Source organism: Cucumis melo, chromosome 11 (assembly GCF_025177605.1).
Source record: "Cucumis melo cultivar AY chromosome 11, USDA_Cmelo_AY_1.0, whole genome shotgun sequence".
NCBI lineage: Eukaryota > Viridiplantae > Streptophyta > Magnoliopsida > Cucurbitales > Cucurbitaceae > Cucumis > Cucumis melo.
The window spans coordinates 31421951-31433457 of record NC_066867.1 but is presented as its reverse complement, the minus strand read 5'-3'; the positions used below and the strand labels follow the sequence as shown (position 1 = coordinate 31433457).

The following is an 11507-nucleotide window of genomic DNA, read 5'->3' as shown; positions in this document are numbered from 1 at the left end:
GGATTGCTTTTTGCCTTTACTATATATTTTTAAGAAATATATAATAATAATGTACAAATACCGATTTGTCAAAGTGGAGACAAAGTATATAAACTTTGGTTCTATCACATATAATTAATGCCTTATAATTTAATTAATTTATTCTTTATCTTTTCATGGTTTTTTGATCAGATCTTTTCTTTGGTTAATTCTAGTTTTTGTTATATGATTTTCTTCTTCACAATAGATATTAGATCTTGTTGGGGGAAATCTAGGGGTAGCTAATATAATGTTTTGTTGATTTTTTTTTTCAAAACCATTTGAATATATTAGAAGTATATATACAAATTGGACTAAAGAATCTCAAACTACGTATATTATACAAGTTAAAATATTTCATTAAATACAATTAACGTGACTTTTCCTCTTAGAGGTACGAGATCCAGTTATATTCTCACGATTATTGTTGTACTTGACAATAGAAAATAGAGAGTAACAAGCTTGAAAATGTTAATGTTTTTTAAACTGCAACTATACATTTTAAGATAAATCACAAAACCAAAGTGAAGAGAGTATGTCTCTCTGTTTCCATTGTACATCACATCACTGCAGCCAATATGTTTTTTTTCTCCCTTTAATAACCATAACTTTATTAAATTATTTTCTTTTAAAAGAGTACTTAATTAAATCATCTATAAATCTATTTTTTATATATATTTTATAAAGCATTTGTCGTTGAGAATAATTAAAAAAAAAAAAAAACAATGGGATTTCAAATTTTTGTTTTATTTTTCTTCCTTATTTTTAGGATAGGAAAGAGCATCCGACAAACGAAGAGTGAGATTTAAAAAAAAGTGTATAGAAAACAATAAATAGGAAAAGAAAAAAGATATTGATAATGAATGTCAATTACTCAACAGTTATATATATGTGTTTGGCAAAAATCCAAACATCTAACGTGAATGTGTTTGTCATACAATAGAATAAGCCTTTGTAAATGATTGGATGTGTACATCTCAACTTGGTTTTAGCTTCCACCACACGATCATCTTCCTAGCTATTTTTCCTTTTTACCCTTGGTTAGATATATTTGCCCTACAACTTATAACACACGTTTGGTTAAGATACTCGTAACGTTTTTGAATCTTTGTTTCTATATTTGTAATACGGTCTTAGAGAATCTTTGTTTTTCTATATATATATATATATATAGACATTTTATATATTTCTCAAACACAACAACTTAGGGTTATATGTGTTGATATGATATCTCTTCCGTTGATACAATATATATGATAAATGTATAGATGTCATTAACTTAGCAATGTTTAATTAGAAGTACATTGTTCTAAAAAACCAAAAAGAAAAAGGAGTAAGAAATAATAGAAAAAGAAAGTAGAGTGTCTCTCTCTACTAATCTCACAATGAGGTTACTAGCTCTCATATACATGAAGGGTATTTCTTTGCGAGTACTATTTAGTATCTAGACACTTTATTCAAAAAACGAAGTGTTTGGATCTGGGTTGACTTATATTATAGTCATAGAAAAATTATAATAGTTAGTGTTCGAAGTGTAAACTTTTTTTTTTTATTACGAAAATATAATAGTTTGTGTTCGCATGGTTTAACAATTTTTATTTAAATAAAAAATAATGAACAGTACAACAAATAAGAAAAAAGAGGATGAATAAAAAATAATAAACATTGCAGGATAACAAATAGTAAATACCATAATAAATATGATTTTGAGATGGTATTTACTGTATTTAATTATATAGTTATAAATAATAGCTTACATCACTATTATATTTGATGCTGCAGCCTCCAATATGGAATGAGCTATAATACCCTACTGCGTCAACTTATAGTTACTATCTCAAACGGTCACTCCAAAGTCTCCAAGACTGAAATCTTATTAAAAAAAGAAAGAAAGACCATATTTTTCCTTCTACTTAAAAGTTGATATAATTTTTCATGTATCAAAGAAAGAGCAAAACTCAAATAACCATGGGAAACAAGTACAAAGGACAAGGTTTGGAGAGAAAGACCAAAGCATGTGGCTATTTAAATGTCCAAGCGTTTACTTCACAATCCAATCATATTCAATTATATATCTTCCCACTCTCTTATTTTGTGAATGACTACTCAAAACTATATATATATATATATTCATCTTCAATGTCTAAATCAACATAATCATAGGCTTCTTCATTATTCACAGCTGGTTCTTGTACCTCTACTTTACAAACCTCCAAACTATCCTTTCACTCCCCACTAAATGACAATTGCAACCAAAACTCATCTTTTGTTCACATGCTTTTAAGTGATGTTTATTACCCCTACCCTATTCATATTATCACACTTTTCCATCGCTTTCTTCTTTGGTGGCTATGTTATTGTCTATTTCCATTTTGTTTGGATTAGTTTGGATTGAGATCATGTTTTAAGGTCGTATCACAAAAGTCACCTATGAAATAGGGTAACAGTTACAATTATCCTTTAAACTAAAAATTACATCCTCTTAAACTTTTATATATGATATTGTTATGAATATTGGATTCTCCTCCAAATGATGAAAATTGAATCCACAAACTATACAATTTTTCGACTATTATTGCAACTCACCCCATAACTTAATGATTGTTTTTGCAATATGGCTTAAGAAAGTGATATAATATATCGTAGAAATTAAAAGAAATTTCTTAGCCTAGGGTTAAGGCACAAATGAAACTAAATTGACACACATGAGTTATAACTAAAAACAAGCGACAAACTTCACCTAAAAAACCAATGAAATCACAATACAAAAGAAACTATCCTAAATCTGATCCTACCAAAAGAGTGGACTTCACTTTTGATTGATAGATGTGAACAAAAACCTTTTACGAAATTCACACTAAAGATCGATCCTTCTCAAAAGTAAACTTCAGTAGCCAATGTGAAATAATTTGGGAAGGTTGTTCTTCTTGACATATAAAGTAATAATAGATCAAAAGGAGGATATAGGTCACTAGAAAAACCTTATTCCTTAAAGTTGTTTTTTTTCCCTTCAGTTACTTTCATGAAAATCTAGCTGATCTAATCCTTTTATTATTATACTAAATTTTAATATACTAATCCAAGCGATTAGTCTAGTCTAATAATAATTATATAATTAATAATGACAAATCATATAATGATGTTGAGCAAAGCCAATTCTTACATACATAATACATTAGATATTTCTCGTTTTTTCACGATGACATGTTTAGTTTCAAAGTAAAGTTTAGCTTATCATCAAATAAGATAAACTTAAAATTAAAATTACTAAAAAGAAGTACATATAATAAATTACTCAGAAAATAAGGAGATGCTATTGAACAAAAGATTGTTGAATAACCAAAATGATTGACATAATTAAAATAATAGAATTGTCAAAACGAACAATTTGAAAAAGAAAGATTAAGGAAAAAGATACATAAAACTTAAGATGAACACAAAGGTATTATTCAAGCATAAACGATAATATCAACAAGAAACAAGTTAATCCCTAAACTCTATCATAAATAGGGCGGAACGATTCTTACATGTACCCCTCACTGAAAGGAAGTGATAAATCCTATGCATTATTTTGGTTGAGACCTCTTTAGACAAAGTTCTAACTTGAGCAAGCTTAGATGGAAGGGTGTAAGTAGCAAAACACCACGCCATGTAAAGTTTTATGACATGCCGATTATCTTACGGGCATGACCCAATTCTCATGTCACCATAGTAGCCCAACTCATCCAAACTTTTGTATTGACAATATTTATCGCACAAGATAACTTTTTTTTTTTTTTTTTAAAAAAAAAATTAAATATCTTAAACTTGAAAATAATACAAATTGAAAAGCTATAAACTTATTAAACACTTCACAACCAAATATAAATCAACTTGTTATTTAAAAAATTCAAACTTTAATTTATACAATTAAATTATAAGTTTGTTAGATTAAAATTAGGTTGATACAATGAACCAAAACATTTACAGGCTATGTAACAAAATTCGTCTAAAGTTAGTCATTTTTAAATATCTCAGATTTGCATTTTCGTCTTTTTTTTCTTCTTAGTTGTGATTTCTCTTCTTGTAGTCTTTCTATTATCTTTCTTCTTTTCCTTTCTTCTTTTATATTATTTAGACCGACTGTATACAAAAAGAATAGCCAAAGGTAAAAGATCGTGTAAAAAAATTATAGTTTGATAAAGAATTAACAAAAATGGTTTAGTTAAATTTAAATATCCTATATAAAAAAAAGTCTAAACGTATGACAAAAGAGTCTTGAAAAAAATTCGTTTATCCAAATATAAACTCAAATTTTGAAAAAAAAAATAATTTACATCCTTAATGAGGTATTTAGGTATTTTTCATGTGGAAATATTTTGCCGATCTATTTTTTAAAAGAGGCATTTAAATATTTTTTAAAAGAGGCATTTAAATATTGGTATAAAACAAATTATTTTCCACAAAAAAGAAAAAGAGAAAAGGGCTCAAAGGCGAGCGAGTGCATCGACCAAAACCCGGGGGCGGGGCTTAGTGGAAACAAGTTTTTGAGATTTTTGCAATGGCGATGGATGCTGGATCATCGTCCTCCCAAGAAAACCAATCATCTCCTTCCTATCACCATGAATCTTCTTCATCAAAACCTCAATCATTGGAAGACTTAGCTAAGCCTTGGGCTGAATACGCTGCTCAACAGGCGCTGCTATACCAACGGGCTATCGACCACTCTTTGGAGTCTGCCATCGAAGCCTCCAAATCTCGCCTTTCTCAGATTCGTTCCACCTCCTATCCTCATTTCCAGAAGGCAATTGTAATTTCTCCATCTCTTATTATTACTATTGTTTTTTTTTCTCCCTCTCCTGTTGTTCTTTGTTTAGTTTCCAATTAAGGATGGATGTTAGTTTAGGTCTCCAAGAGAAGGGTTTGAAAGGTTTTGAATCGTTATTCAACGTATTGGACTTGTATATCTAATAGTTAAAATAGCCCCAATGGTTTCCGTTGGCAAGGGTTGGAGTCTCTTCTCATACCGATTTTGAGGTTAAAAAATTCGAATCTTTAAGTGAGTTTAATGCCAAAAACTCTAAAATGTCTCCTGGGGACTAGGGGAGTAAAGCTGAATAACCGAACTCTAGACCTAGCCTGTTGAATGAATATGTTATTGCTCTCTTTAAAGTTTTTTGACCACAATGGTTGGCTTTGGACATAAATGAAGATTGCATCTAATGACTAGCTCGGCTGCTTGAGTTATGTGGGAAGTGTGCTGGAATTTAGTGAGCCAACGTATGTCCCCATGCATTTTTCTGAAGTCCAATCGATCTTTTGGCACATTGAAGAGTTAGTTCATAATTTTTTCTTTCAAGGATTGCTTATGAAAATGTTTTTCTTGCCTCTTGCAAGAAAATTATATTTTTGTTTTCTTGTCAGTTAGGTTTGTGGTAGGGAGATTTTATACATTTTCCTGCTGCCGTTCTTTCACCCAAGTTTAAGGGAGGGTGATCGAGTTGCTGGGCTGTCAAAAAGTTCAATTTGGGCTGTAGAAAAGGACTTCTTAATCAGTTCTTATATTGGTTGGATAGACAATCTTCAGATGAAAACGTTTCTTTGTTTAAAGAATACGATTGGGCACATGATTGGTTAGATACAAGGAAATTTAAGTTGTAACTATTGAGGGGTTGTATATTTCTACACCAAAATAGGGCATTGAAAATGGATGATTCAAGAACATTCCCAGTGGATGTTTGTCTTTTAAAAATTCTAGAATTTCTCTCTTCTCATATCTTCTAAAGAATGGCTCTGATAGTGCTAGCCCGTAAATGCCCTTTTGTTGCCTTAAAAGGGTGATCAGTGAACAGCATTATGATTTATGCAATTGTGTCCAATGGAGCAGCAATATGCCAACCAACAGTCTAGATTTCAGCAGCATAAAAATGATGGAATAAGATGTAGTTTTAGGATTCATTATCCTTTTTGTAAAGGCAGCACCAGGAAGGAGAAATTTGATGCAAAGGGCATTCTTTTTTTTGCAACCTATCCAGCGAATTGAGGCAGAAGCGGACAATTCCAATGGTAGAAACTTGACTCTCTTTGGACTAGGAAATTTTCACAATTGTTTGAAGAGACCAAAGTTATTCCCCGGTATGGTGTGATATTAAGGATTTGACATTAAAAAATCCACTGTTATCCGAATTCCAGATCTACATGTCCTCCCTCAGTTTGAGGAAGAATGAGAATGGGGATGAGTTGATGGATGGAGACCTATTCGGAAATTTCATCCTCAAGGTTGCTTCTAAAGTTCAGCGCACAAGACGAGTCAATCAAATATTTTTGGAATTTCAGATGCAAGTTATATGCTTGTTTTATTTTGGCTTGATGGCGTTTACATGTCCTAATCATTGAAAGCTCTTGTGTCCCACAATAAATAGTTGTGATTTATATTATTTTATTTTGTGTTCTTGTTAAACTAATTGATTCATACTCTTTATAATGAAGATCTCATTTGATAGTACCTCATCCTCTGATTGCCTACTTTTGACTCTGTTTTTTTTTCTTTTATTGAACATTATGCTCTAAACTTATTATTTTCTGCATTGAAAACATGCCTCTAGGATTCCTTTTGGGAGGCAAAGTCCGAACTTGCAGCTTATGAGAATTTAGTATTTGGAAAAATTAGAGGTTTGTACCTCATTTATCATTGTGATGGAAAATTGATTTTACCTTCCTTCGTTCTTTTCTTTTCCTTTTTTTTAACCATCAAATATTTAAATAACTGAAAACTGTTTTGAATTTTTTCTGCAGATGGTATTCTTGTTGCTGCATCACATCCACTGATCAGTTGTGGAGTTGCAACTGGCATGGGTTTCTTAGTCTTTAAAAGTATGATATCATTTATTGATGGGTTTTAATTTGATGATAAGATTTTTTAAAGTATAGTTATAAATTAATAGATTCGTTTACTTCACATGCATTTTTGTCTAATAATTTTTCTTTATTTCATGTCTTCCAATATTAATTGCTTTCTAATGATACCAAATTATTCAAGTATGTCAGAAATGAGTCCGAAAAGCTCACACACTATTCCCCTACAATAAATTCACAGTTCACCTAGATTTGGAGGCTGCTTTTGTAGTGAGCACATGGAAATTATAACATTCTGAATCTTGAATAATTACTTTTCGACAGTGTTTTAATGTTCTGTGTGATCCTGCAGAGCCCAGAAGTTTCTTATACTACAAAACTGTTCGACTTTTCATGAATGAAGAGGTGAGCAAATTTTAATCTCTCTGTTATGTGATATTACCTTCTATCTGCTTCCTCATAAAGTAACGTTCTTGTGCTCACTGCTCATGCATACACATACATAGGGGGTTGGAAATTCCCTTTACGTAGATAATCTTTTTTTTTTTTTTTTTTTTTTTTTTAAATTTTTTATCATCTAACATATCCTGCATGATTTTTACCAAAACATTGGCATTCTGTTAATTAGTAAAGAATTGGTACATTTGATAGAATATATTGGAGCATGTTTTTTGCCTTGAAGGATGTAACATTTTCCTACGGTTATAGCTTTCTTAAAATTAGTGTCATCTTCTCCTACAGCGAAAACCTAGATCCAATTTGAACAAAACATTATAATTGTACTCATGAAATCGTATCCATCCCCAATTCATTTCCACATTCTAAATGTGCCCGGGATTCCATCTCATTATACCATTCTGAATTTAATTAATTTTTTCTGTTATTCCAACTTTTACGAATTTTATCATTTCCTTAATGGATTATCATGGAAAATCATATCTTTATATTGGTTTTGCAGTCCTTACTTTCCAAAGCTGATGCTAAAGTAAAAGAGTTGCGGCAGTCAATTGATCGGATAAAGGTTGAAAGTGAGAGGCTGGAGGTAGGATTATATATTTCTCTTAAATCCTCTATTCGTTATCGCTGTTTGAAATATTAGTAAAATTGTCACATGAATACCTTTGATTATATATTTCTCCTTTCTTTATTAGAGATGTTGAGGTTATATAAGGGAGAAAGAAAATTCGTTATTGGAGTCTTATTCCTTCCAAGGGGTTCTCTTCTAAATCTCTCTTGCAGTACTTACTAGATCCTTTTTCATTTAGAGAGTTTATTTTCCTGTTTTTTGGGAGGTGAACATCCCAACGAAGGTGAAGTGTTCTTTGGGATTATCCAGAAACTTTTTGATGTTTGGTCCTTGGAAATATCTTCTTGTTGGGGTAACCAGTTGCTCCCTGTTAGCTCTGGCTTTTCACTTTTGATACCTATCTGACAGTAGGGAACTTTAACCGAGGTAAGTTGACTTTCTTTGCTCACATGGCAATGACATATACCTAAGCAAGGACGTGGTAACATGACTTGACTAACCGTATGAAAGAAGATCAGGATGGAATGAGTATCATCATGGATTGTAGGGTTCAAACAAAAAGCATCCGGAAAGGAATTATATTTCTCTTTTGTACTACTTGCGGCTTGAATTTGTCAGTTTTCCATGTTTTGAAACGTTTGTACTCTAGGAATGAAAAATTATTTGCTTTTCTATGATTTTCATTTCAGAAAAGAACACTTCAAGCTGAAGAGGAATTGATACGAGGAAGAACAAAACTCAGGTTTGCTCAATATTTGTTGCTAATAGGCTGTTAGATATAATACCCTTATTGGTACCCCTTCTCATTTCTCTTTCTCTTGCAGGCAAGCAGGAAAACAAATTGAAGGTGTGATTCAGTCGGCTCATAAAATTGAAAGAAAGGCAAGAGGTATACAAATGAATTCTCTAGCCATGTTAAAATTGAAGGATGGTTAGAAAATGCACGAAATTTTTGCTACATCTCAGCTCAAACTATTTTTTGTGCACCATGACATCAGGTTTAAAAGATATTCTTGCAGATCTTCCCACTAGGGAAGCTTCGCGATTTAGGACTCAGGTGAGTGTTCCATTTGACTGTTCACTTTTTTGTTAGTCTTGCATCCTCGTTGAGTGAGCTTTCTGAATTCTCTCTTCCAATGTATTGATTGAATAGAGAAATGGTCAGAATTTGGTTAGAAGAAACTCCAAAGTAGCAGCCTACGAACTTTAGTTTTTTCCTCGCAGTTCTATATTTTTTATAGTCATCAATCCCCCGTCCTGTTTTGATAATTCTCATTTGTGATGTATTGAAAACCCAGCGTGTGAGTGTGCACTAGATGAAGTAAGTTCAATTTTTACTCTACATGAATCAATTGTAATATAAAACTTTTATTTCATCAATTTTAAACCTTAACACTAGGATATGCAACCCTTTTCCCTCTCCTAGTCTCCCTTAAACCCTAAACCACCTCACCATCATCCGTTCTCATCATCCCTTTTGCCGTTTGGTAACCGGCCTGTTTTTTTTTTTCAATTTTTCTTCTCTCGCCTTGCTTAACAGCTCTTGGGCCTGGGCCCCTTCTTCTCTCCTCCCTCACTCTATGCCATCCCTCCCTGCCCGCTGTCACTTTCCGCTGACACTTCTAGTTGTTACCCCTTCACTGTTCACTTGATGTCTTTCATCGATCGTTTCTGTCACTGTTTGCCGGTCGATTTTTCCCTTTCCCTTTCCCTTTTCTCATCTCCTCACCGTGCGCAGCTCTTGTGGAAGTTCCATTCTGTATTTTATTCTTTTAGGGTTTTCTTGTGGCGGTTTCTCTTTTGTGTTCTAATTTTTACTACCTTGTGGAGTTTGTATCTTTGAATCCCAATCTCTTTTTCATTTATTCAGTGAAAGTTTTTTATTATTATTATTATTTTTTTTATTTTTAATAATAATTTTTTAAAAAATTTGTATAAATATTTTTATATTTGTGTTTTTTATTTTTTTGATCTTATACTCAGTTTGTAATGCATTTCACATCCTCAGTTCAGTTGGATGCGAATGAAGTGACACACTGAGTCTCTCTTAATTGTGTTATTCTGTTGCTAGAATTTAGGATTAGGCTCCAAGTATTTCATGATTGGGGTGGGGCATTTATTTGACATGATTTTGGTTGTTTTGTCAATTAAATTTTCTATGCTTTAGTGCTTGGTTCACGAGTGATATTAATTCAGAGACTTGTTCTAGTTGAAGGTTTAAATTCATGAAATTGAAAGGTTAAAATTGCTATAACATTTGGTATAAATCAAACATTTCCTTACATATTTCCATATACACTAATCTGGGAACCTGCATTTGCAGGTATCTAACCTTGCTTCTGAGGCAAAGAAGGAAAGAATTGGGTTGAGCAAGGAGGTCTCAAAAATAAGCAACTATGGCATCTCCGTCTGATAAATTCAAATCAAACATTCGGCTCGGCCTCAACAATATTACTCCATCCCAAAATTCACTTGGTATGGCCTGAAACCACTACCTGCATATCCTTTCTCATCGTTGTTTTTCTTTCGTTTTCTATTGGAGAAGGATGAGTTCTTTTTCTTGTTTCTAAAGTGCTCGGCCAAAATAAGTTTTTAGTCTTTCTGTTGAGTTACACCACTGAAAGGTGAATCTGATTGTAATTGTAGATGCAATACCAATAGAGTTGGTTTTTTTGATAGAATCGTAAATTCCTTCTAACAAGAATTGTGAATTCAGCGAGCAGTGCTCATTCTGCATTTACTGAATGGTAATTGTGTTTATTGAAAATGTCGTTACTGCGAGATGAGTATGTTGAAATACAAAATGGATACTCATTAATAATGTTTAGATTGGCACCGGCTAAAACAACCCACTTTTTGCTTTATTTCTATGGAAATGAGTATTATAAATGTAAGAGCTTAGAGCCCACTTATCATAGAATGGCTGTTTTACCTAGGAAGCTGACGCATAAGGATAGAGTGAGTTTCTCATGGACCTACGTTGGAGAGGAAGTAACTTCATTGAGAAAGTTGAACCCGAGAGAGTTTAAGACCAATTTTACTGTCTAGGAGTTCGTTTCTTCGAGATATTGAGAAGTACTTGGACTCCCTATGATAATTTTTGAAGTCGGGAATGATGCTAGTGCTTCAAGTAAGTGATTCGAGTAAATCATAAATCAATTTGAGCATAGCGCTTGTGTTAATTGACTGATTGGTTACGTAAGAAACTATACCATTTGTACAAATTCAAGTTTGATTGTTTCAACCAATATACATTTCTCTAAAAATATCACGTTAACAATATTTATTAGATTGGTTATTTATAGAGTAATTATGGATATAAATCTATAGTTATTGAGGAACTTATTAGACATTCCTAAAATTTATATAGAGACGTTTTTTTTTTATACTTTTAAAATTTAGAAACTCAAATCGAGACCCATTTGCATAATTTAAACCTTAAAAAATAGGGTTTCATTCGCTTCATTACAACCCAAGAAATATATGGATGAGGAAAAGATGATGTACACCAAGAAGAAAGACAAATGTGTGCATGGATTTAAATAAAGAGTAGTTTAGTTTAATTTGAGCAAATTATGGCTATATAATTTATATCCAAAAAATTGAGAATTGCTTGTGAAACAATAAT

At 32.1% G+C, this 11507-nt stretch overlaps 2 protein-coding genes across 3 annotated transcripts in view; one reads left to right on the top strand and one right to left on the bottom strand.

Moving 5' to 3' along the window:
- LOC103498772 (uncharacterized) overlaps positions 1 to 11507 on the bottom strand; it is a 42701-nt gene that overhangs the window by 21344 nt on the left and 9850 nt on the right. The gene's annotated exons all lie outside the window — the stretch shown is intronic.
- On the top strand, positions 4463 to 11168 carry LOC103498769 (RGS1-HXK1-interacting protein 1). 2 transcript variants are annotated; one of them, XR_007824935.1, is made up of 10 exons: positions 4463 to 4807; positions 6603 to 6669; positions 6793 to 6870; positions 7205 to 7257; positions 7811 to 7894; positions 8569 to 8621; positions 8704 to 8768; positions 8878 to 8936; positions 10203 to 10354; positions 10816 to 11168. XR_007824935.1 is itself a non-coding variant. In XM_008461504.2 (9 exons), exons 1-9 carry the CDS (start codon positions 4559 to 4561, stop codon positions 10290 to 10292), a joined length of 798 nt encoding a protein of 265 aa, XP_008459726.1. In that variant the 5' UTR covers positions 4463 to 4558; the 3' UTR covers positions 10293 to 10646. The 2 variants fall into 2 exon arrangements, 1 of the variants encoding a protein (XP_008459726.1); XM_008461504.2 differs by lacking the exon at positions 10816 to 11168 and having other exon boundaries at positions 10203 to 10646.